Source organism: Notechis scutatus, chromosome Z, assembly GCF_049901735.1.
Source record: "Notechis scutatus isolate UNSWTSFEM ecotype Mainland chromosome Z, rNotScu1.2, whole genome shotgun sequence".
Classification (NCBI taxonomy): Eukaryota; Metazoa; Chordata; class Lepidosauria; order Squamata; family Elapidae; genus Notechis; species Notechis scutatus.
In genome coordinates this window covers 125,557,062-125,584,725 of record NC_142025.1, presented here as the reverse complement: position 1 = coordinate 125,584,725, position 27,664 = coordinate 125,557,062, and the positions used below count along the sequence as shown (strand labels likewise).

The window sequence follows — 27,664 nt, the reverse complement described above, 5'->3', positions numbered from 1 at the left end:
TTTTATTGTGTGCAGTTTTATTTCATAAATATTGCTTTAATTGAGGAAATGAAGGGATTCCATGAGCATTACATGTATGAACTCATCTCTCACCTCACCTGAACAAAATAGAACAGAATAACAGAGTTGGAAGAACCTTGTCGATCATCTAGTCCAACCCCCCACCCAAGAAGGAGAACCGACACTATTTCTGACAGATGAAAGTTTAATCTCTTCTTGAATGCTTCCAGTAATGAAGCTCCCACAACTTCTGAAGGCAAACTGTTCCATTGGTTGATTGTTCTCACTGTCAGAAAATTTCTCCTTATTTCCAGGTTGAACCTCTCCTTGGCCAGTTTCCATCTATTATTCCGTGTTTGGCTTCAGGTGCTTTGGAAAATAGCTTGACCCCTTCCTCTTTGTGGCAGCCCCTCAAATATTGGAAGACTGCTATCATGTCTCCCCTGGTCCTTGTCTTCACTAGACTAGTCATGTCCAGTTCTTGCAACCAGTCTTCATATGTTTTAGCCTCCAGGCCCCTAATCATTTTTGTTGTTCTTATCTGCACTTTTTCTAGAGTCTCAACATCTTTTTAATAGTGTGGTGACCAAAACTGGACGAAGTATTTTAAGTATGGTCTTACTAAGGCTTTAAAAAGTGATATTAGTACCTCACATGATCCTTCTCTATGCATTTAACTACACACAGAGTTGCTAACTAAACAGCATCAATTTCCTAAAAATGTTTCACATGCAAGTATTTGCCCACAAGGTATTATGAATGAATGCTGTAACTACTGTTAACTAAAGCAGTAATAATATGAAGTTTAAAGCCAGAAAAAAGATCCATAGTTTTTTTTTCAAAAAACTTTTGTTCCTCAAATTAAAAGCGTAAAAGTTTGACTTTGAAATTTGATCAAAGTGCAGCACAATTTAATCTACAAGTTGAAATCTCAATTCTATTTGAATCCTAGAGTTTATTTATTTTATTTATTTATTTTCGTTTGTGTTTCGTTTGTCAAGCATGTATGAGAAAACAAGCATAAGTATGAACATAACATATAAACATATAAGTATAAACTGGTATAAGTATGTATAAATGGGAACAGTAAAACTATATATATATGTTTTCGTAGATTTTCATGGGTACAGGTATTCAGGTCTTGGCGTGTTCGGGTCTTTTCCCATGTAAGATTGAGAGTATCTTGGCAACGTTTTGATGAGGTCCCACTCACCATCTGCAGGCTGGTGCTTTCGGCTTCGTGCTTGTGCGAGCAAAGCGTGATCGGAGCTGCCATCTCCTTATATATACTGGTGGGGAGTTTGGCTGTGTTGTCATTTCTTGATTGGTTGATGGAGTTGAACTCAGGAGGTTACACCACAAAGCCTCAGGATGTTGCAACACAGCCAACGACCCAGGAGTTTACAGCACAAGACCCAGGATGTCACAACAATAGAACTCGGAAGGTCATCACACAGCCCAGGACACAGGTCATTACAACTCAGGAGATTACAGCACAAGACCCAGGATGTCAAAACAATAGAACTCAGAAGATCATCACACAGCCCATTACCCAGGTCGTTACAACACAGGAGGCTGATAGACACACAGCCAATACTTCAGGCACACATGTTCTTACGAAAAAGCCAGCCAAATCTGCAAACATCAATTCCATCAACCAATCAAGAAATGACAACACAGCCAACCTCCCCACCAGTATATCTAGGGAGACAGCCTATTGCTGTGCCAGAATGGTTTTTTCTTCATCCTGATTGGTTGGGAGTCTTGGTCTGTGTTTATTGGTCTCGGAGTTTGCTGTGTTCTGCTTGATGGGTGTCTCTGATATCTTCTGTCTGTTTTTTGGCTCTTTTTGTATCTTGATTGGCTGGCAGCATTGTGTTACTTTAATGGAGGCCTTTAGTGCAGCTTGGCTTCGGGTAAATGGACGGCTATCATTAGTTAGGAAGCTAGGTTTCATCTGGGTGCCTGGTTGGGGTGAGTTTGAGCTGGAGGTATCAGGGGGGATCTGTTTGTGCCCAGGTGTTTGCCTGGCTAGTGGTGTGGAGATTTTTGTTTGTTTGTGAGTGCAGGCTTCCAAATAATTGACAGTCTGGTGGAAACATCTCTTCTATTCATGCTTTCAGGTCTTTTTTCAATCTCTATGGCTTCTCTGATAATTCTGTGGCTGGGGTTTTCTATAGTGGCTAGGGTTTTGGTGCCATTGAAGTTGATGCTATGACCTGTGGCTTTCATGTGTTGGACTAGTGAGGAAGTGTGTTCCAGCTTTTTTACTGCATTTTTGTGTTCATCCAGGTGGGTACTTATTCTTCTATTGGTCTGTCCAATGTATGTGGCTGGGCATGATGCACAGGGGACTTTGTATATGCCTTGGTTTTCCAGGTCAATTTTATCTTTGGGGTTTCTTAGGATGGCTGCTATTTTTCTGTCTGTTTTGAAGGCAGTGTTGATGTGATGCCTGTGTAGTATCTTACTGATTTTGTCTGTAGTACCTCTTATGTAGGGCAGGACAGCTGTTCCATAAGTCTATTCATCTTCATAACTTGACTCACAGGCGAACACAATACAGAAGCCTGATGATGGCAGATGAGATTCTGCCGAAACGTTGCTACAACTTTAAAAGCACAAGTATAATGACGTGGGAAAATACCCAAACAAAGCTGAATAACATACATGTAAGTACCCACGAAAAATTTAAGAAAACATACACACACACACACACACACACACACACACACACACACACACACACACATACATATATACATACATACACATACATATAAATAGGTTTAAGTATGACCATGTATATATACATAATAAATGAGTATGAATAAATGGGAACAGTAGGACAGGGATGGTAGGCACGCTGGTGTGCTTATGCACCCCCCTTACAGACCTCTTAGGAATGGAATGAGGTCCATGGTAGACAGTTCAAGGTTAAAGTTTTGGAGTTTGAGGACGTAACAACAGAGTCAGGTAGTTTGTTCCAGGCGTTGACCACTCTGTTTCTGAAGTCATATATTTTCTGCAATTGAGTTTGGAGTGGTTTACTTTGAGTTTGTATCTATTGTTTGCCCATATGTTATTGTGGGCATAATCCCTAAACAGCTGGAGCATCACTTGAACACCACTAGCATTGACAAATTCACCATCAATCAATTGCAAAAGGCAGCTTTACTTACAATATCTTACATCCTGCAACAATACTTTTAAACATCATCAAATATCCAGATCTGCCTATTCCAAATCTGGTTTGAACATCTGGCTGACTGTGCAATGAACAATAATAACCCATGAAAGAATTCTCCAGGAGCTCTGACTGGAAAGATTGATAAAGATTTTTTTTTAAAAAAAAAAAAATTAAAAGTAACCACAGAAAAATTCTGGAGACATGTTGAATGTAAAGCAAAAAATAAAAAGTCCCATTCAGAATTAATAAGTGACATGGCAGACATAATGGCCATTGTTGCCCTTATAACTGTTATCGCAATCATGTATCATAATTTTCTTGAAAACCTACTTGGGCATGTGTAACTTTGCATAATTAAATAGTATGCAATTTTTTTATCATTTGATCCCTTTTCAAAAATAGGTACATAGTTTATTGTAATAGTTTGAAGGGTACCAAATCATCTTTTTTTCCCTTGAAAGTATACAGAACTGATTAGCATGGACTGACAATGATGGATTGCACATGGGGATTAGGCACAGTGCTTCAAGCATAGGGAAGCATAGGAAAAAATGTTAAAATTTGGCAGATGAAAATGGAAGAACATCCTGTCTTCCAGGATGTGTAGAAACATTGCACAATGTAGAGCACATTTACTGTCCAACATTCCAATAGAGAGTAATGGCTGGCTATTATTCTTCAGGAAATATAATCTTTCTATCCCTTAGAAAATGGCATATCATTCTTTATTTTTATTGACTTATCTGAAGTTTGGTGATGTAATCCTACATTTTTTTCACTATTTTCCATGATGCCTGATGGAAAGCTCTCTAGATAAACCACAACTGAAAACTCTCAAGCAGACAACTTTCACCCTTCTGGTCTGAAGGCCCTTCTGGCCCTTCTGTATCTTGCAATAGATAAGATGCTTTATTTGCGTTCACAGGGAGGACTTCTCTATCACTGAAGTGAAGGTATGAATAGTGTGAGTTGACACAAGCTGAGTAGAATGCCACAAAGATTGTCCAATGAAATTCTGTTTTGTCTTATTCCCCACTAGAAATTATCTAAAGAAACCCCTATGCTTTGAAACACCAGGAAAGAAGCTCATCTACAGGTGGCATTTTGCAAAAGAAGGAAGCCACCCTCCTTGGCTGGGCCTCTGCCTCACTGGCAGTTGGGAGATTGCAGCCCTCTCCTGGCTCTTGCTAGGGTTTGTAGAAGCCAGCCCCTTGCATGCAGGCAGCAGCTCCTGGACAAGAAAAGGGAATGGACTAGCATGGACTGACAATGGGAGCTTAGACACAGGATTAAGAACAATGATTTCGGCATCATGAAGGCATAGGAAAGAATGTTAAAATTTGGCAGATGAAAGTGGAAGAACATTTTCTATTCCATGACTTTTAGAAATATTGCCCAATGCAGAGGACATGTATTATCCAAATATTCCAACAGAGAAGAATGGCCAGTTTTTAATCTTAAGGAAATCTAATCTTTCTATCTCTAAGAATATAGCTCATCATTCCTTATGTTTATTCATTTATTTGAAGTTTGACAGTGTAATCCTATATTCTTTCACTACTTCCCATGATGCTTGATGCCACCCTCTCTATTTATTTTATTTATTTTATTTATTTTATTTATTTTATTTATTTTATTTATTTATTTTATTTATTTTATTTATTTTATTTATTTTATTTATTTATTTATTTATTTATTTATTTGATTTGCCAATTGTTTACAAGATAATAAGTATAAGTGTATACATAGTTGTGAATACATGAAATGGGTACATATAAGAAAAATAAAAGAAGAATAAGAGAAACAATAGGACAGGGACGGTAGGCACGTTGGTGCGCTTATGCACGCCCCCTACAGACCTCTTAGGAAAGAGGTGAGGTCAATAGTAGACAGTCTAAGGTTAAAGTTTTTGGGGTTAGGGGAAGAAACTACAGAGTCGGGTAGAGTATTCCAGACATTGCCACTCTATTGCTGAAGTCGTATTTCCTGCAATCAAGTTTGGTGCAGTTAACTTTGAGTTTGTATCTATTGTGTCCTCTTGTGTTGTTATGGTTGAAGCTGAAGTATTCATTGACAGGTAGGACATTGCAATGTATGATTTTATATACCATGCTTAAATCAGACCGAAGACAGCGTAATTCAAGGTTTTCTAGTTCTAGCATTTCAAGTCTGGTGGCATAAGGTATTCTACAACGAGTAGAGGAATGGAGAACTCTTCTTGTGAAATATTTCTGGACTTTCTCAATTGTGCTAATATCAGATACGTAATGTGGGTTCCAGACTGATGAACTGTATTCGAGTATTGGTCTAGCAAATGTTTTGTATGCTCTGGTTAATAGTATGATATTACCAGAGAAAAAGCTACGTAGGATTAGGTTAACAACTCTTAATGCCTTTTTGGCTATGTAGTTGCAGTGGGCTCTAGCACTTAGATCATTAGAGGTGAGTATTCCAAGGTCCTTTACAGAGCTTGGGTCATCAACAAGATCTTGACTATTCAGCTTGTATTTTATTTTCTGATTTTTTTTTTGCCAATATGTAAGACAGAGCATTTATTTGTTGAGATTTGAAGTTGCCATTTGTTTGACCATTCTGATACATAGTCAAGATCTTTTTGTAGGGTAGCAGTATTGTCTGTGGTATTGAACAGCTTTACATCATCAGCGAAAAGCACGCAATTGCTCTTAATATGATCACAGAGGTCACAGAATTTGATAGGACGCTCCCAAGTTTGACCATTTGTTGTCTGTTTGCCAGGAATGCTTCTATCCAGTTATGCAGTTGTCCAGAGATACCATAGGATTTTATTTTTAGGAGTAGTTTGTCGTGTACCACTGAATCAAAGGCTTTACAGAAGTCTATGTAGATTGCATCTATTGCTTTGCCCTGGTCGAGTTGTGTCGTCCATATGTTTTTGCAGTGTAAGAGTTGCAGATTACAGGATAGTTTTTTTCTGAAACCAAATTGTTTATTGGAGAGTAAGTTGTTTGTCTCTAAGTGGAGGATGATGGATTGGTTAATAATTGATTCCATGACTTTACAGGTGACGCAGCATAAGGAGATTGGTCTGTAATTTTCAACTAGGCTTGGGTCTCCCTTTTTGAAGATGGGGATGACTGTGGCTTGTAACCATAGGTTAGGCACGGAGCTGGTCCTGAAAGATTTTTCAAAGATTATGCTTAGAGGTTTGGCTATGGCAGTGGATAGCTTTTTTAAGAAGTAGGCACATATTCCATCCGGTCCAATAGATAGAGATGGTTTTAGATTGCGTAGTGCTTTTTCAACATTGTCTTCTGTAAAATCGATATGTATTAGATCATTGTTGTTATCTGTGGTACGGCTAGGAAATACTGGGCATGATCCATTGCTGTTTACAAATACTGAGCCGAAGAATGTGTTAAAGATGTTGGCTTTAATGGTGTCATCGTTGCAGTCTTTACCATCAGGTCTTATCAGGGGTGGGATGGACCTTGAGTCTTTTAGTTTGTTGTTTACAAAATTGTAAAAAGCACGGGTGGAATTAGTGCTTAGAAGGTTTTCCTCTTGTTTAATGTGATAATTGGTGCATTTGGTCTTTATCTGGTGGCATAAATTTTTGTATCGGCTTTTGAAATTGGCAACGTGACCAGATTTGTTTTTCCGCCAGAGTGATCTCTTTTTGGATTGAAGTTTCCTTATTGTTATGGGTAATCTGCTTTTTGTTTTGTTTTGGGAGTTGTTGTTGGTACATATAGTTTGATGACTCTTTTGACTTCAAGTAAAAATATGTTGTAATGGTCTTCAACAGTATTGCATCCAGTGAATAGAGATTGCCAATCAAGGGATGAGAGATCGTTGTCTATAAGATCATAGTTGCCTTTTTGAAGTTACAATTGGGGATTACATCATTGTGGTGATTTTTGTGTGGGCGTATGTTGAGACAAAAGTCAATCATATTGTGGTCACTGCTGGAAAAGGGTTCTTTAGTTTGTATTCCGTAAATTAAATTCAAACTATTGCAGAAGATGAGATCGAGGCAGTTGTTTAGTCTAGTGTTGTTGGTTACTAGTTGTTCCAGTCCCAGATTTGTAATAGCATTGTAGAAGGTTGTGTGTATGATTTCAGTTGTACAATCATTTAGGGTCCAGTCAATATGAGGTAGATTGAAATCACCAAGAAAGATAAAAGGGTATGGGCAGGATGCAGCCCATGTTAGTAATGTATTTAGCTTGTTTACATGTTCGATGTCATAATCAGGTGCTCTGTAACATAGTAAGAATCGAATTGTGATATTTAAGGATAGTTCACAGATGATGGTCTCAGGAAGAGCAAGCTCCTGGGTAACTTGGATATTTTTAAATGTAAGGACTTTTTATAGAAGATAGCAACACCACCTCCTCTCTACGAATTTCACGATCTGATCGGTAAACATGATAGTCTCTTACTGTGGTAACGAGTCAGGGAGAGATGCATTGAGCCATGTTTCACAGACAAATATAATGTCAAATTTAGCCATATTTAGTAGGAGGAAAAATTCAGGTATTTTATTCACGAGGCTTCTTGCATTGAGTAGTTTGCATTTAAGGCCAGCAGTAGTTGGAATTGAGGTAGTTAGGGGCGTGCATGCCTAGCCTTGGGTGATGGTGGATCGGTTGAGGTAGGGTTGTGGTTGAGGGTTAAAGCTGAGTTGCGGGTTGTGTGGCTTACTTTTGATACAGTCAGCATGGTAGTCAATGTACAGGTCCTTCTCTCCATTGTCTAGATGTTTTTTGAGTTCAGTGCGGAGTACATGGGAGTGGGCTCATTGCTGTATGGCTAGGACAGGGCGACAACAGAGGTTCTTATGGTTGGTGTTGGTTTTGGCGAGTGAATTTATAGTGTAAATGAATTTACGTTTGCTTGATTCATTTTTGCAAATGACTCTGCACAAGCGTGGGGCCACAGAGCCATCTCTGTTTTTGAGCTCTCGGCCAATGCGGGAAATGTCAAGTATTTCATCCGGGGAGATGGTTGATGCTTGATAATCACTGATGATGTTTCGGACAGTTGTGATGTCATCATTGTCATTGATGTCCTCTAGACCAAATAAGATGGTGTTTGGACATTTCCGTTCATGCTCAACAGCTTCTCTGATGAGGATTGGGATATCAATATTTGTCTGGGTTGTGTTTTTTTGTGGATTGGGTTTTGGATTGGGTTGTGGTTGTTGGGTCGAGATGTGGTTTGTAGCTATTGGATGTTCAGGTTTTTGCGTTGTGTCTCTATGTATAAGCCACTGTTAAAAACACTCATGCAGAACAATTTCAGCCTTCTAGTCCTAAGAGACCTCCTACATTTTGCAATAGATAAGAAGCTTTACTTCTACTGATGGGTCAAATGGTATGTATCCGTGTAGTGACAAAAGGTGTGAGGTGGCACAAGATGAGAAAAAACAGAGCAGATTATGCAGTGGAGGACAGTTAAAAGTTATGATATTAGCTCCAAGAAAGGACAAGAAACTAGTGGCAAATTTGATTTGGAGATACGCAGCTCCAGAATCAGAACCGAAACAATTTGCAAATCAAGTGAACATCTATAAGGCAGGAATTGGTCATTATTTACAATCATATATAGGAGGTTCTGGTCTGAATAATAAATGGAGGATGCAATGGTATGTGGGAAAGAATTTCAAAGATTCAGAAAGAGATGCAATCAAGGAAGCAGTTGAGTAAAAGCCATACTGTTAAGGGTGTAGACTTACAACCACATTTGACCCCAAAACTTATGTTATTAAGCAAGTCAGTTATTAAGTGAATTTTGCCCCATTTTATGATTTTTTGGGCCACAATTGTTAATTGAATCACCACAGTTGTTAAATTATTAACACGGTTGTTAAGTGAAGCTGGCTTCCCCATTGACTTTGCTTGTCAGAAGGTCACAAAAAGTGATCACTTGAACCTGGGACACTGCATCCATTATAAATACATGCTAGTTGCCAAGTGTCTGAATTTTGATCATTTGATGGGGGATGCTGCAACGAACATGTCGCTTTTTTAGTGTAACTTTGAATGGTCAGTAAACAAATGGTTGTAAGTTGAGGACTAGCCTACCAGGTTGTTTTCCAGTCAATCTACCTCATAAGACTGACAGAGAATAATGGGCCTGGGAGAGGCTTAGAAAGGGAAAATGGCAGATACTATAACTTGACTTGTAGGAGTTTAGGATAGTTTTGGGGTCTATGGAGATTCTCAGTCATCCAGATTATGATTGTCCCAAAGGTGTTTTTTTCAAGAGGCAACTGGACTTTCTGGTTTTTCTTTGAAGACACTTCGCTTCTCATCCAAGAAACTTCTTCACCACTTCCATTCCCCATCATCCAGTCAGAGCTGAAGAAGCTTCTTGGATGAGAATAGGGCATACAAAACGTTTGCTAGATCAATATTCAAATACAGCTCATCTGTCTGGAATCCACACTATATATCGGACATTAATACAATTGAGCGAGTCCAGAAGTATTTCACAAGAAGAGTACTACACTCCTCTGCTCGCAACAGAATACCCTACATCACCAGGCTTGAGATTTTGGTCTTGGACAACCTTGAACTATGCTGCCTACAGTTAGACTTAAACGTAATACACACAAAAAATTTTTTAAACAATTTTATTGGTTTTTAAAGACAAACAAAAACTAACAAAACATAAAAACATCCAGCTTTCTTTCATTATTGTACAAGCAGTGTGTCGGTTGATTTACCAATTTTTTGTGCATCCATTTCGTAGTCTCAATTACAGTTACATTGCATGATAACTCATATTATCAATCAAAGATTAAATACCCTAGTACCACTATTAAACAATCCTTTGACTATAATTTTATTCATTCATACTTTGCGAGATAACTATAATTTACTTGGTTTATTTTATAACAATTCATATAATCCTCCCAAATCTATCCTAAAAACATTTTATAAATATGATATAAAAAAAAGAAATATATCTTTATATATTCATTATTTTCTAAAATTCTAGATATACTATTATTGTGTTTTATTATCTAACCATTGATAGAAAAGGTCCCAAATTTTATAAAATTGTTTATCCTCTTGTTCTCTAATTTCAAATGTCAATCTACTCATTTCAGCACATTCCAATATTTTCTTAATGATTTCCTCCTGCGATGGTATTTTCTCATTTTTCCAATTTTTAGCAAATACAATCCTAGCTGCTGTTAATACATTTGCAATCAGGTATTTCAAATCTTTATTATATGTATCAGGTAAAATTCCCAATTAAAAAATCTCTGGTTTCAAATCTATATGTTTCTTTATCATTTTTTCCAACCACATGCGAATTTTAGTCCAGTATTTTCTAGAGCCCTCACAAGTCCACCACATATGGTAATATGAGCCAGGTATCTGATGACATTTCCAACATTTTTTGGATTTATTCTTGAACATTCTTGCGATTCTTGTAGGGGGAAAATGCCACCTGTAAAACATCTTATACAAATTTTCTTTATATGCTGTTGACATTGTCATTTTATAATTTTGAGACCACAATTTTTGCCATTTCTCTAAATCAACCCCATATCCTAAATTCTTCCCCCAAGCAATCATAGTTTCTTTAACTTGTTCTTCCTCTGGTTTAATTTCCAATAAATAACCATACAATTTTTTGATCACCTTTTCATCAGTACCTGTCAAAATCTTATCTAAGTCAGTCAATTTATCATAGAATCCTTCTGTTTAAAATCTTCATCATACCTTGAATGTATTTGCACATATGAAAACCAATTCATCTTTATACCTTGTTCCTCTAGATTTTGCATCGATTTAAGTCCACCCTTTTCATCCAATATTTCCCCATATCTAACTGTTTGTTCCTTCTTGTATATTATAGGATAGGAAAATGCTTCAATAGTCAATAACCAGACTGGAATTTTCAAATAACATTGTCTTTTAATCTTCTCCCAATTTAACCACAAAGACTCCCGTATATGATGTCTTCTAAAATAGCCCTGTGTTTTAGTTCCCTTATACCACAGAAAAGCATGCCAGCCCAACAACAAATCATGTCCTTCTAGTGTCAACAATCTAGTCTTTCTTAATGTTATCCATTCCTTAGCCCACATCAAATTTGTAGCTTGGTAGTACAGCTCCCAATTAGGCAAACCAAATCCTCCTCTAGTTCTAGCATCTTGTAAAAGTTTTAACTTTATTCTCGCTTTCTTGCCTTGCCATATATATTTCAACACAATTTTATTTAAATCTTCAAAATAGTCTTTTCCAAGCCTAATTGGTATTGTTTGAAACAGGTATAAAATTCTGGGTAGCATATTCATCTTGATTGTAACGTAATACACAAATGGACAACCTTGAACTACACTGCCTACAGTTAGACTTAAATGTAATACACAAAATTATCTGCTACAATGTCCTACCAGTCAATGACTACTTCAGCTTCAACCGCAACAATACAAGAGCACATAACAGATACAAACTCAATGTTAACCACTCCAAACTTGATTACAGAAAGCAACAGAGTGGTCAATGCCTGGAATGTGCTACCTGACTCTGTTGTTACATCCTCTAACTCCCCCACTCCTTTAAGCTTAAACTATCCACTATTGACCTCACCCCATTCCTAAGAGGTCTGTAAGGGGCGTGCATAAGTACACAATCGTGCCTACCATCCCTGTCCTATTGTCCCCATTTATTTGCACCTATTTCTTGTATTCTTACTTATGTTTATACTTATACCTATTATATTGTAAGCAACTGACAAATCAAGTCAATCAATCAATCAATCAATCAATCAATAAAATAAAATAAATAAAACCCAGAAAGGTCAGTTGCCTCTTGAAAAAGCATCTTTGGCACAGTTTGAGGGATTTTAATCTACTGATGCAAGTATCTCTATATACTGTTACTGTTATGGCCTTCTTGCCAAAACGAACATCTGGGGTAACTCCAGGGGTGGGATTCTACCAGTTCGCATCTATTCGCTAGAACTGGTTGTTAACATTCTAAGCACTAAAAGTGACTTATGACCATTTTTCACACTTACGACTATTACAGCATCCCCACAGTCCTGAGAGGCCAGGAGGGGAGATGTGTGCCTCGATGTGAGTGATATTAAGTTGGCCACACCCAGCCAATAACATGACCACCAAGCCATGTCCACCCAGTCACATGACCACCAAGCCACGCCCACCAACTAAGCCACGCCCACAGAACCGTTTGTTTAAAAATTTGAATCCCACCCGTGGGTAATTCTGTTTAGTTTTATTGAAGATATAGGTTATATCTACAGCAGAAGAAAAAATTGATAGATGTATTCCACTTGTGGGTGCATCATCATCTGTGGTCCCTCTGATGTCCAGCTTTGCTTTCCAGGTAAGGACTCAGACCAATTAGAGGAGATCCAGGATCAGAAATGAAGTTGTGGGGATGGGGGAATTGGTTACCTAGAGAAGTTTCAGAAGAACAGAATTGAATCTTTCAGTTATAAAAACAGATTTCAAGGAAGGAGGGTCTTTATGATCCCAAATAGGATAATATTAAATAACGACAATAGGGCATTTGAAAACAACTTTTAATTTAATGTTCAGAACTATTCCTGCTCCAATGCAATTCAATGATGCAAAGAATTGCCTTGAAACATGGTGAGCCCTGTTTGACTGGTGGGTTAAAACAAGAGATCGAAGGCAACAGATGAAACAGGGAAAAAAGACATATTTAAAATGGAAGGAAATTTAGATAATCCAATCATTACAGAAAAGAGTATGAAAATTAAAGCCAGGCAGTCTCCATTTTAAAACAGTATAAAATGAAGGGTGTTCAAATATTTCAGAGCCATTTTAATAGGACAATCACTTCTGAGTATCAGTTAGTCTGGACCTATGTATTTCAGGCTGCCAAATCCTAATTCTAATCAGTGCTTTCTCTTATTAGGAAATAACTGCTATGCAGAATTTCTTCTACAATGAATTCTGTCAAAGATCTCATTCTACCCAGATATCTTTCTTTTATCTCAAGCTGTTGTGGTCATACTCTATTCAGCATACTCATTCTGTTCCCTTTTTTCTCACAATATCTGATTGCATTATCTTTCATTGCTTACATTATTTTCTTTAATGAACAATGTAAAAAGATTCAAACATAGTTATACAAAGATCACATAACTCCCAGATTGAGAAAAATATGATATGAAATGGTTCTGGAATTCCTCCTGAAATAAAAGGTGTCCCATCCCATCCTCTTTAAGCTTTGGGCGGGCACTTTGACCCTGTTCATTGTTTCCTATTTCCTTCTCTCCAATCTCTTTGTAGGGGTCACAAGGGAGAGAGAAGACATGGCTGCCAAGGGAATCCACCTATTCTGGATGCTCATTTCAGTTACTTGGATAGTTTTGAAGACTGAAGCTGATAGTTTTGAAGAATTCAAACAGAAGCATGTAGATTATCCAATAACAGATGTTCCAAATACTTACAGCTATTGTAAATACATGATGGAGTCCAGACACCACACCTACTTAAGATACCATACATACAGGGGTGGGATTCTACCAGTTCTCTCTACCTCTGTAGAACCGGTAGCTCTGAAGAGCAGCAGACAGAGAACATACATAGAACCGGTTCTATGTCTGCTGCTGTTTTGGTCCACCTGCCCACTCGGGCTCTTACCTGACCTTTATTTCCTACTTTTTCAACCACAGCTGCTTTGCGCAACACAGCTGCAGTTGAAAAAGCAGGAAAAAGTGCTTTTTCAACCATTGAGCACCCGTACGCAGCGCTGCTCAGCTGTCCAGGCAACTAACTGACGATGATATACACTTGCGCACAGCGGTAGTTACACCGGTCAGATCCTACCTCTGCATACATATATTTATATCACAGAAAGTGACTTAAGAAACATTTGCCCTAAGCGATATATTGGTCAATGGAATTCTGACAATCCTGTTCCTTATACTCATTGCTCTTACATTTCGGATGGATTTTCTGGTTATCTTTCCACTATTATTATTTATTGTTTGAATAGTTTGCCAGTTGAGTTCAGAACAATTAATTCAGGATAGGTGTTGAATTGATCGAGGCTTGTCAGTGTTCTGCAATAGAGAGAGGGGTAGACTGGGAACTGTGTTCTGCTGTATCGTTGCCTTAAAGCCAATGTGATAGTTTTTAGAGAATCATATTTCCATTATTTTGGGTTTGTTCCTGGCTATCTTCCTTTTATAATTAATGCAGTTTAATCACACCATTTATGGAGAAACAGTTGTGATTGATCTTTTAATGCATGGGTAATGGAAATAGCTCCATGAATATAATACAATAAATCTTTCTTTAAGCATTTTGTTATATTTATCCCCAGTCATTTTATAGACAGATCTTGGACCTGATCATACAGAGAGGGAAGCCTCACAAGAGAGAGGAGGGGTGACCCTGAAAGAGAGAAGATTATAACCCAGTGACACATTCAATAGCACTTAGCAATGTAGACTTATATGCCACTTTACAGTCCTCTCTAAGCGGTTTACAGAGTCAGCATATTGCCCCCCAAAATTTGGGTCTTCATTTTACCCACCTCAGAAGGATGGAAGGCTGAGTCAAGTAATTGGTGCCACACCAAAATGTTGTCAAATTGTGCCATTTGTGATGTGATCAAGAAGAGAGATGCCCAATATCCAATGGAGCATTCGCATTTCCATGGCATGGAGATAGCTTTTGGTCCCTGTTTATTTTATTTATTTTATTTGTCAATCGCTTACAAGATAATATGTATAAGTATAAACATAATTATGAATACATGAAATGGATACATATAAGAAAAATAAAAAGAATCAGTAGGACAGGCATGGTAGGCACATTGGTGCACTTATACATGCCCCCTACAGACCTCTTAGGAAAGGGGTGAGGTCAATAGTAGACAGTCTAAGGTTAAAGTTTTTGGGGTTTGGGGAAGAAACCACAGAGTATTCCAGACATTGACCACTCTGTTGCTGAAGTCGTATTTCCTGCAAACAAGTTTGGTGTGGTTTACCTTGAGTTTGTATCTATTGTGTGCTCTTGTGTTGTTATGGTTGAAGCTGAAGTATTCATTGACGGGTAGGACATTGCAATGTATGATTTTATATACTGTACTTAGATCGGACCAAAGGTGGCATGGTTCTAGTTTTCTAGGTCTAAAATTTCAAGTCTGGTGACATAAGGTTGTTGCTGCCCAGCATTCAGTGCCATACAGTGAAACAGGATGGATGGTTGTCTTGTAAATCTTAGATTTAAGATGGGTTCAATGATCATATAAACCCTTGCATCAAGGTAGAAGTGGGACAATTGAATGGAGCTGAGTGTTTACTGGCTGAATGCCCTTCCTGATGCCTATGCGAGGTTCACAGCAGATATTTTTTCTTTGCACCTGGAGAGAGAAATATCTGCCACTAATCAGGATCAACCTCACGCCTGCCTTATTGTGAGGCGATAGCTCTACCCCTAGGCCACTCTTCTACTGTTTGTTCATTATGGATATGAAAAACTTGGACTGCTCTGAAAGACTGATGTAGCTTATTGGTGATAACTCCATCACCCCAATATTAGTAGAATTCAGAGGGACTGCAATGTCACCCTGAAAAGGAGGATATTTTAAAATAAAGAAATATTAGAAAGCAATGCAGATGTGCTGCTGCTGTTCTTTTTAGAGGTCAGAATTAGACTGAATCACAGATTAATTGTACTATGTTTTAGCTAATGAAAGATCAGATGATTTGAGATAAGTTTAGAAAATGAGATATTATTTCATTTTTTCTCCCTGATGTTTTGTTTTAAATTCAAGTACTGTGATAGCCTGTCTGTTGATCCTTTTAAGTGATGGTAAAATTTAAAAAAAAATGCTGTGGAATATACTATAATTTCAGGATGATGGAAAATGATCTTAGAAAACTTACAGATGTTGGAAATATTTACTGTACTTGCTGAATGTATAATTACATATAATTATGTTTTTTTAAAATCAAGGCTCACTGTATTTATGGTTTATATAGCCAGCCATCTCACAAAATATGATGTTTCAAAGTGGCCAGAAATTATATCCCCAATGATAGAAAAGCAACGGCCAAATGTGGGAAGAAAGAAAGTCCTCATGGATGGGATGTCCAATTTGGGTTTATACCACAGCTTCTAAGTCAGGTTTTAGAGAACACTTCAAAATATTGGAATTGGGCAAAAATATATACATTCATAAAAAGAATGGAAACAACCCTATTTAGTTTCAGGAAGAAGACTAATGTAACTTTTTCTTCTGATTCACTGAGATAAAAAGTCTTAGCCACATTTCTCTCCCCATCCTTCAACTATCTCCTCTTCCCCTGTAAGATCAGGTCCAGGATTTCTCTGAATGAAAGACTAAACAAAATATAAAAGGACGTTTAAAGAAATATTTATTGTATTGTTTTCTAATAAAAGATCAATCACACCACATAAACTAGAAAATAAAGAATGTGTTCAAATTCTACAAAAGAATGAAGAAGGTGCAGCACAATCAGATTTGCAAGATTCGTTTATAATCACTAATTATAATAAAGTAACTTCAGCCTTCCTGTGGGGTTTATTTCCTGGCCAGGCCCACCCATTAGGGGTGACAGATGTTCCTCTAGAAATGGGGTGATTGGATCTGCAGTAATCATAAAAGAAGAACCACCAGAAACAAGACAGAGAAACCCAAAAGAATGGAAGGGAAATGTGACCCTTATGAAAAATAGGGTTGGCTTTAAGGCAACGTTAGAGCAACCCACAATTCCACTCAACCTCTCTCTCTATGGCAGAGCATTGTCATTAAAAGGGTCCTGAGCAAACCAACATCTGGTTCTAATCAGAATAAACAGAATTAATTTCAACGGGCAATCCTTTCCGACAATGCATAACAATCTTGCGAGTATTACTAACACCCGAAAAATGCTCAAAAATCTTTGAACAATAAGTATAATGAACAGGATTTTCTGAGATATGTTTCCCAGTATATCTGTTAGGGCAAATACGTTTTAAATCAGCATCTGAGAGATGAATAAATATATTAGCTTCATAATGGCCTCTGGACGTCATTATATTTTTACAATAATCTGCAGAAACTGTCACTGGATAATCTACATGCTTCCGTTTGAAGTCTTCAAAACTGTCAGCTTCTGTGTCCAAGACTATCCAAGCTATCGAAAAGAGCATCCAGAGGAGGTGGATTCCTTTGGCAGCCATGGCTTCTCTCTCTCTCTCTCTCTTTCTCTTGTGGCCCTACAAATAAAGGGGAAAGATGGAAACAGGAAACCATGAAGAGTGCTTCCTCAGGGCTTGGAGGAGATGGGATGATACACCTTTTTTTGAGGATGAATTCCAGAGTCACTTCATTGCATCATTTCTTCAGATTAACCTGGGAGTTGGTGACATTTTTATATCTGAAGATTCTATCTTATGCTATTTATTAAAGGGAAATATAATATATATGAATGATAATACAAACAGATATTGTGATAAAAATGGAAGCAGTTCAGCCTGCTCAGTAAGCTGTGACCACAGAAGGTTAAGATACAAGAAATATCCATGGGCAGACTGATATTTTTGACAGAATTGGTTGTGGGAGAAATCGTGGATAGCAAATACTTCCTAATAAGACAAAACACAATTAGAATTATTATAATTATATATTAGACATCTTGAGACAGGGAGATCCAAGAATGAAACTCATATTCAAAGCGATTGTCCTGTAGAAATGCTTATGAAACATTTGAACATGCTTCTGTTTGTCCTCTTTGAAAATGGAGACTATTGAGGGCCCAATATGGCTCTAGACTGGTGTCTCTTCATGCATATTAAAAAAAAATCCCAAGAAAGGAAGATCTTCTTCTTACAATTTATTCAGAACATTCTGATTAAAAATATTTCCTCTTATTCTAGGGAACCTAGATCCTCAACTTACATTCCATATTGTAGTTAACAAATCAAAGAAGACTACAAAAGAGAAGTTGATTGTATAGGACAAAAGTAGCCCCATTTGCATAGAAAATCAGTTACATGTTGTTAAACCTTTCACATATATGTCTTTTTAAATTAATTCTGATAAAAGCAGCATCATAAAATTTAAGATGTTAATGAGGAAAATAAAATCAAATTGTTTGGAGTTCACAAAGAGATAAACCAGATACCAATTAACAAACACAGCCCCATCCTCTCCTGACCTGGAGTTTTTATTGTTGCAGTTTATGAATGTTAAAAGTTACAAATCAATCCATACAGCAAAGGAATAAAGGGCTTTCTATATTCCAGTCTGTAATAGTTTGTTTACCATTAACATCATTTAAGAAAGAAATAACTCAAATTAAAACACAACAGAACTGTGTTAGTTAGCAAGTACAACTATAGTACAGACTCCATGTTGTATGGCCTTCACTATCCAGCATGAATATTATACACTTTCTCACAGTGCTTTGATTATCTAAATAATCAAACATGTCTTTTTTCCTTCATCTTTTCTCTCCAATCTCTGCTTCAACCCACCAGTTAAACAAGTCCCGTTACATTCCAAAATATTCCCATCCATTATCTATGCATAAAAGGATGCGTCTTTCAGAAGATTAAATTAAAGGTTCCTTTCAAATGCCTTAATGCCATTGTTTAATATCTTCCTCTATGAGAACATAAAAACCTTCCTCCCTTAAAATCAGCTCATATTTGTGAAGAATTGAATCCAGTCCCTTCTAAACATTCTCTTCTTCTCCCTTCTTTAAAAACCTTCAGTTCTGATCCTTTCAATATCATATTTGTTATTTCCTGAATATCTTCTAGTTTCTCTGAGTTCTCCTTTGGAAGTTAAAACTGAACAAGACAAGGATAATAAATGTTGTATCTGGAAATCACATACTGAGTGTGAAACATGTAGTTGAGTATTATAGCAGACTGTTTAGGAATGAGTTGTCTCAGTTTCCTTAAGAAATTTAGAAAATGAAATGATTAACAATTCTCTTCTGGACTGGAAATTTTTTTTATGTGAAGGAAAGGTTTGTACCCAAGAAATGCCTCCTCAGATGTTCAAAACACAACTGAATACTTTCTCTGAAAAATGGGATCATTTCTTACTTTGAGTTGTGTTTCTCCAAGTAGAAGATGCTGCTAGTAGCCTCATGTTACTAGTCAGGGTCATTTCACCCTAGATTTATCCATTCTGCTATCGATATAGTCAGCGCAAGGAATAGAATTAAATAGAGCTACACCAAGTAATTCTTTTGGCAAGAAGATCATTAAAAAAACAGATAGTGTAGATTCTTCCATCAATAGATTAAAATTCCAAATCCTCCCCTAAACTCCTGAAGTCAAATAATAAAATGGGCATATTTTGCTTTCTGAGTTCTCTCAGACCTGTTATTCTCTGTCAGCCTTATGAGATAGAGGAGACAAGAAATACAATCAGATAAACTAATTCTACTTCATTATATTAAAGAGAAACTTGAAAGTTTAAAAGTCCTTCTCTTCCCCCATCCCATTTTAACCCCCAAATTAGGGAGGGTTTCTCTTGCCCCAGCCATATTCCTGCTTAGCTACCATTTATCTCTGTGTTTTGGGGGTGCATCTCTTTGTCCTATGCCCTAATGTCATTCTCTCATTCCACTCCATTCTTCATTTACTTTCATCATTTCTAGACCATGAATGTGAAATCCTATGATAGTTAATAACAACCAATTCCTGCCTTATTTATGTCTCTTCAGATATGCTTAATGTGACTTCATTCTTTTGCTTCAGTTCAATTCTTGACTGGAGTTGTGCATCTCCAAATCACTAATGTCACTTATAGCTCTGATCTATCTGAGCTAACATATAACATTTAAATGTCTTCCCTCTGGAATTTAACTGACTAATCTATGCTATTCTTCTTACACCTCACACATATTATCACTTTGCTGCAAGGTTATGGATAGTTTCAACTTTGAACAAAAGTAAAGGTTCTTACCTACTGCAAGGTACAGAAGATCTCTTCAGACAATAGGCTGAAAATTTTATGCTTGTGTGTTTTTGATGTTGGCTTATATAGATATATGGAGAGTGCTTTGTGGCATCATGGAAAAGAAATGGAAAGAAATAAATGGAAAAGATAATGAAGAATAATGTTGCCACACTTCAAACAAGTTAATCATCGTAAAAAACTGTTCGTCATTATATTAGGAATAGAAAGGTTATATTTCCTTAAGAACAAAGAACATTGGAGGTAGATATGCTATACAGGATATTCTTCCCTTTTCATCTGTCAAATATTAACTTTCTTCCGTCTGTCTTCATAGTGCCTGAAGCACTCTTCCTAACCTCACATGCAGGCCCTCATTATCATCAGTGATACAATGTGCAGAATTTCAAATTCAAAAAATTATCTGATGATCTAGTGCATTTCAAAGTCTTGATGTAAAGGGACCAACAATTTCTAAATAGGCATCAAATGGGGCAACTAAATATACTTTATTTAATTTGTACAAAATTACTTGTGTCTATTTAGGTTTTCAGGAAGATTACTATATAGATGATGTCTGCAACAGTTATAAAGGAAAATGGCTTTATTCTTGCTCTCTGACACATTATTTCTGAGTGTGATCATTGTCCATCCTTGATGATCAGTTTTGCAAAATGTTGAGTAAAAATAAAATACTTTCTTTGATCACATGATGTACCAACTACTTCTGAATAGGGCTGAAAGATGATTAAGGAGTGTGTTTTATTTAATTATACAAAGTTGCATATGTCAATTTAGGTCTTCAGGAAGAATTATCATAGAATATTTTTGCAAAAGATATATAGGAAGCTGCTACCACTATTGTTTCCATGTGTCAAATTATTTGTGAATGGGATTTTTTTTTACTCTCTTCTTCAGATAGCACAAAGTCTGACAGATGAACTGATTTAGAGAAACTAAATTTGGGATTCTAGAAACCAGTACTAATGTGTCTCCTAGTTTTTTCATTTCCTAAAAGACTATTTTGGGTGTCAGATGTATGTTGATAAGCACTCCTGAGCATTTTTATTGCTGTTATTTATGCAATGGAATATGTTTGTGGAGAATCATTTCAATCATTTTAATTTTTTTCCCTCTTAGATTGTTAAGAATTTAAAAAACTAATAGCCCTCCATTCCATGAAAGGTTTAGGCTGTCCTATGATGGACCAGAAATTTGTGGAGAATCATCCCCAAAGACTCAGGTTGGTTTTACTTGGAGTCCCACAAGTAATTTCATCATCTTTAGAAACATTTAATAGTATAGTAAGATCTTCAGAACCCTCTTATATAGATCTTGGAGGAAGGGAGGTACTTAAACTGACTTAGGGGTGCTCAGAAGATTGAAGGGAACAAATGGATATAGCAGTTTGAAGAGGACAAATGGATGCAGAAGCATCCATTGTAGAGAATAAAAATTGTGATCTTGAGGGAGATAGTCTAGGGAAAAGATTTATATCAGAGGTCTCCAAACTTGGCAAATTTAAGACTTGTGGACTTCAACTCCCAGAATTCCTCAGAATGGAGAATTCTGGGAGTTGAAGTCCACAAGTCTTAAAGTTGCCAGGTTTGGGGACCCCTGCTTTAATTTTTTTTCCTAGTAATTCATATAATTTACATTTGATACATACATAGTTTGGGTCTTCTGTGGGCATAAACTTAAACATATGACATGTTTCGCAAGTAACTATAATGGGGATCACCTTTTTTAGTATGCTTTTAGCATTAGATTAAAAATTTATACAAATTAAATACTTTTTTTCTGTTGAGAAGTGTCAATTTGCAATAGTTAACAAAAGTCCTTGGCCTTTTATTCTCTGCCTTGAAAATTCATCACTATCTTCTCTGTTTGAAGTGTTTATCTTTTTTCTGTGAGGTTTAATTTTTTCCCCTCTTAGATTGTTAAGAATTTTAAAAACTAATAACCCTCCATTCCATGAAAGGTTTAGGCTGTCCTATGGTGGACCAGAGATCTTCTGGGGACTCCATCTAAAGCCATTGAGCATCAGAAAATCCATTAGGTCTCTGAATTCCCTCTGAGTTCATTTAAAGGGTTTTGAAAGCCCTAAGTTTAAAGTTCAGAATTGCATTGGATATCTTGATTCAAAGATACAGTTTAAAAAGATTTATTGAGATCAATCTCCATAAATGTGAATATTTGCTAACTTAAGGAAGAGCTAGCTATCAATTGGGAAGTTGCTGTGACCTGTGGAGAGATCCAGGATATTTGCCATACTGGATAGTTTTAGCATGTAGAAAACAGTTCTAAATATGACTCAAGAATTATTATTTTTTTCCCTCCAACTTCTTTATTGTCCTAAAATGCAGCCTCATGTAAGGCACATTACATAAATTCATTGTATATACTGGCCTTGCACTTCACGTAGTTGACAAATGGGATAGGAGGAGATAAAGTGTCCATAAATAAATTAGTAATTCAGTAAATATTTGCAGTTCTCTGAAAGTACATCTGCTTCTTTCCAGTGTCCTATACAGATCTGATTCTTTGCTACTTTGTGTTGTGGTGCCTGTTATTTATTTGGTGTATCAGACATCATGGCTGCTTAAATTCAAGGATGGGACAGAGTTTTCCAGCTTCAATTGCAAAAGTAATAACTAATTCAAGAAAGAAATTGTGCTATGCAGAGCTTTTAGATCTCTAGTTGGCATGATTTATAAAGGCAGAAAAAACCAAAGAAATAACAACGGGAAAATTTTGGACAGGGATGGGGTTCAAATTTTTAACAACCAGTTCTGTTGGTGTGGCTTAGGTGATGGACATGGCTTGGTGGTCATGTGACTGGGTGGACATGGCTTGGTGGTCATGTTATTGGCTGGGTGTGGCCAACTCAATATCATTCACATCGAGGCATGCATCTCCTCGCCTGGCCTCTCAGGACTGTGGGGATGCTGCAACAGTCGTAAGTGTGAAAAAGTCACTTTTTTCAGTGTCATTGTAACTTTGAACGGTCACTCCACACAAGCAAAGTACCAGCAAAGGAGGGGGGGAAACTCCAGAGACATTCCTGAGACAGGAAGTCTAGTCCTGCCAAGAATGTAATAAGGGTTAACGGAGAGGCAGTTTCTGTAAGCAACACCAGAATGTTTCCTTCTTGCCTTCCTTACAGGATTAGGCCAGTAATTTCTTCTAACAACTGGTTCTCCAAACTGCTTAGAATGTTAACAACCAGTTCTAGCGAATAGGTGCAAACTGGTAGAATCCCACTCCTGATTCTGGAGACTGGTGGAATGTAATAATGTTAACCTAACTAACCCTACTTTTAATCTACAACGCATCACTAACAAATTTGTCTTCTAGAAATCTCTATATGGAGTGTTGGAAGAATTATCCTTCTGGGTTCAGTTCCAAGTGGGGAAAAAGACACTGGAAACATGGAGGCTATTTGGAAAGATGGTTTAATGGTGGACAGGACCACATGGCTTGAAGCTCCAAAGAAGGATGATCACATGCTCCAAGGTGAAAAAAGAAGATCAAGAAGGGCTGATATGCTGAGAGTGCCTGGGTTTTATAACCTTTGTTGGGATATGAATTGGAGCTTGTATTCTGATTGGTCACACTCCCATGAGGCCATGCAGGGACAACTCTGTAGGCTGTCCTGAGTTCCAGGCTTGGTTGAGCCTTGCTGGATGATGATGCACTGAAAGGGCTTTTGGGCAATTGCTATAGTTTTATCTGGATATCTTTGTTAGGTAAAGTATTCTGGCCCAGGTCTTAATGGCCCGCCCATTAACAAAGGTGGGGGTGAGCTTCTGCTTCTGAGGTGTTTCTGCTCTTGAGTTTCTACTCTTTTTAAGGGAAATATTCTGCCCTTTTAATATTTCTTAGGATATTTCAATTTTCTAGGAGAGGGTTGGGTGCTAACTTCCTACAGGAGCTTACTGAATATGTGGCATAAAGGGAAGAAGTGGACTGAAGAGCAAGTTGATTTCAGATAAGATTTCATTAATCGGGGGAAAATGGTATTCCAGTCATGTAAAATGGCTTGTATTTAATTAATAAAAAAGAAAGTTAAATAAAATTAAAGGGCCTTGGATATAGAAGGATATGTGAAATTGAAAAATATTTTTTCAACCATGGATAACTCTCCCCCCTTTTTCTCTCTCTCTCCAACAGCTGAACGGATGGTCACACTAAGGGGAATGATCTAGGCAAATGTAGAATTTGTATCACTGAGAGTGTGGAAGAATAAGGCGCATGAGAAAATTCCATGCAACTGTGCTACCTTCTTTTCTTCCTCTAACATACACACGGCAGCATTGTCAATAGACCAGGCAAGCCCATAGTGCTTGAAGCATTGTCCCTAACTACGTGTCTGAGCCATTGTAGTCAGTCCTTTGTGATAAATTCTGTTTACCTGATGCTGGATTCTTTAGAAAGACTAGGAGAGGAGTGCCAGGCTTCTAATCTTTTAGATCAATTTAAAACTTAGTGGCATTGTTATGCACCATCCAACTTTCCAACTGAAAATAACAACCTGCTTTTATTCTTAAGGAAATAAAACCTTCCTATCTCTTCAAAAATAGAATATCATTTTTTAAAATGTTTTTTAACTTGCTTGAACTTTGGCATTTGAAGCCATTTTGTATGGATAAAATTTGTAACTCATGAGATATAATCTAAAAATTAATCTCATTCCTCAGCCAATATCCCATACTATTCATTAGATCTCATAATATAGAGTTGTCCAGCATGTAAGCTATTAGTAGTGCTCAGTAGACTAATTGCACAGTTAAAGTTAGGATAAGTTAGGGTTAACTTAGTTAAGTCACCCTGCCAACAAAAGTGTGTATAGTTAAGGCTATGGTTTTCCCAGTTGCAATGTATGGATGTGAAAGTTGGACCACAAGGAAGGCTGAGTGCCAAAGAATCGAGGCCTTTGAACTATGGCGCTGGAGAAGACTCCTACGAGTCCCTTGAACTGCAAAGCAATCAAACCAGTCAGTCCTAGAGGAGATCAACCCTGACTGCTCTTTAGAAGGACAGATGCTGAAGATGAAACTCAAATACTTTGGCCACCTAATGAGAAGGAAGGACTCACTGGAGAAGTGCCTAATGCTGAGAAAGACTGAGGGCAAAAGAAGATGGGAACGAGAGAGAATGAGGTGGCTGGATGGAATAACTGAAGTAGTAGGCATGAGCTTAAATTGACTCCGAAGGATGGTAGAGGACAGGAAGGCCTGGAGGAATGTTGTCCATAAGGTTGTGATGGGTCAGACATGACTTTGCAAGTAACAACGTCCTTTTGTCTCCAGAATTTTTCTGGTGTTATTTAAATTTTTGTTGTTGTTGTTAATCATCATAAATCTTGCTAACCAGGATGCTCAAAGTCTTCTTCCTTCAATTAGTTTTTTTGTTTTGCAACTTCTGTTCAATAACTCTGATGTATCATCATTCAATGCATCAGAGTTATTGAACAGAACAAACCACTATGCCAGATTCAACAAACTAATGAGCAGGTTTTTCAACAATGATGGCAAAGATTCAGATTCAGACAGAACAATGGAAAGAAGCAGATGTATTTTCAGAGAACTCCAAATGTTCCAAGTCTTCTTAATTCTCGATTACTGATTGGGTTCCTCTGTCTCCTCTGAGCCCTTTTGTTGAATTACTGAGCCAATATATGCAATGAGTTAATATAATCTGCTCTACATCAGGCTGCATTTTTATTGTTTTATTAAAGTTCTATAGCTAGCTATCTCAACCAATGATTATGAGCAGCTTGCAATTCAAAATTGCAATTTTGAATTATAAATGAAATTTAACATTACAAGCTTTTAAAATGATAAGATAATTCAAAAATAAGTATACTGTTGGAGTTGAAATTGGAGGAAAGAAATACCCCTACTACTATGTTCTATATCACAGGTGTCAAATTCATGGTGTCAACATTGCCATCATGTGACTTTCATGACATTTTTCACCTTTGTGGAGCTGGTGTGTGCATGTTACAACTTGTCATGTGTGCCACTGAACAATATCTATTCTTGGAAAACACACAAACACACACACACACACACACACACACACACACAGAGAGAGAGAGAGAGAGAGAGAGAGACAGAGAGACAGAGAGACAGAGAGAGACAGAGACAGAGAGACAGAGATTAAAAAGAGAAGCTTCAGAAGAAAAATGAGATGAAGAAAATCATAAATGAAGTTTTCAAATCAAATCAAATCAAACGTTTATTGACAATACACAACATGTGTACAATGAAATTGTACAGCCCCCCACAAAGAAACACAAAATACACCTCAATAACTCAATAAATGAAAAAATAGAATCCCTAAACCCAAATAAGTAATATCTCACACACATTCCCATATACCTATATGTATGTAACATTATATTATATTACATTGGTATGAACACGTTACATGTTGCGCTGGCCCTTGAAATCTATTATATTAAACCTAATTATGGTGTTATGTTGTGTTCAGAAGTGACAGCCCATGGATAAAAGCTATTTTTCAGCCTATTTGTTCGGCTGGCTATACTTCTATATCTCCTTCCCAATAGTAGGAGAGTAGAGAAGTGCTGACCAGGGTGTGAATCATCCCTGAGGATTTTCTTCACTGTGCTGAGGCAGTGGGTCCTGGCGATTTCATCCAGTGGTAGCAGGGGACAGCCCTTAATTTTTCATGCTGTGCTCATCACACTCTGTAATGCTTTTTGGTCCACGGCTGTCAAGCCAGCATACCATACTGTAACACAATATGTAAGGACACGTTCTAACATAGACTGGTAAAAAGGAAGTCATCAGTCATTGTTCCACCTGATATTTCCGCAAGACCCTAAGGAAATGGAGTCTGTGTTGAGCCTTCCTGACTACCTGGATCATGTTGTTTTTTGAGGTGAGGTCTTGGCTAAGGTGGACTCCTAGAAATTTGAAAGAGGAGATCCTCTCCACACAACCACCCTTGATGTAGAGTGGGGCAGGTTCCGGAAGTCTATCACTATCTCCTTTGTCTTTGTGTTTAGATGCAAGTTGTTTTCTGAGCACCATGTGGATAACTTCTGGACTTCTTCCCTGTATGCTAATTCATCTCCACCTGTAATAAGACCCAGTATGGTGGTATCATCTGCAAACTTTAATATCACCTTAGATGGGTCAAAAGATAGGCAGTTGTATGTGTACAACGAGTACAGGTAGGGACTCAGCACACAGCTCTGTGAAGAGCCAATGCTGAGCTTCAGTGAGGAGGATGTGAAAGACCCAGCTTTGTGGCCTGTCTGTCAGAAAGTCTTTAATCCAATCACAAGTGAGAGAAGGGAAATTCAAATCAGTCAACTTTTCGATGAGGATGTCTAGCAAAATGGTGTTAAAGCTGAGCTATAATCTATGAAAAACATTCTGAGGTAGTTCCCAGGTTTCTCTAAATGACTCACTACAGAATGTAGAGCAGTAGCAATGGCATCACCTGTCGACCTATTTCCTCTGTAGATGAACTGATATTGGTCGAAGTTTGATGGAAGGCATGGCCT

The 27,664-nt window shown here is 37.4% G+C and overlaps 1 protein-coding gene across 1 annotated transcript; it reads right to left on the bottom strand.

Moving 5' to 3' along the window:
- Nucleotides 1-16,949: 16,949 nt before the first annotated feature.
- LOC148129237 (uncharacterized) lies at nt 16,950-27,185 on the bottom strand. Its single transcript, XM_087947246.1, has 4 exons — nt 27,012-27,185; nt 20,131-20,225; nt 17,719-17,788; nt 16,950-17,402 (listed from the first exon to the last, which is right to left on the bottom strand). Exons 1-4 carry the CDS (start codon nt 27,183-27,185, stop codon nt 17,007-17,009), a joined length of 735 nt encoding a protein of 244 aa, XP_087803372.1. The 3' UTR covers nt 16,950-17,006.
- Between the last annotated feature and the right edge of the window lie 479 nt (nt 27,186-27,664).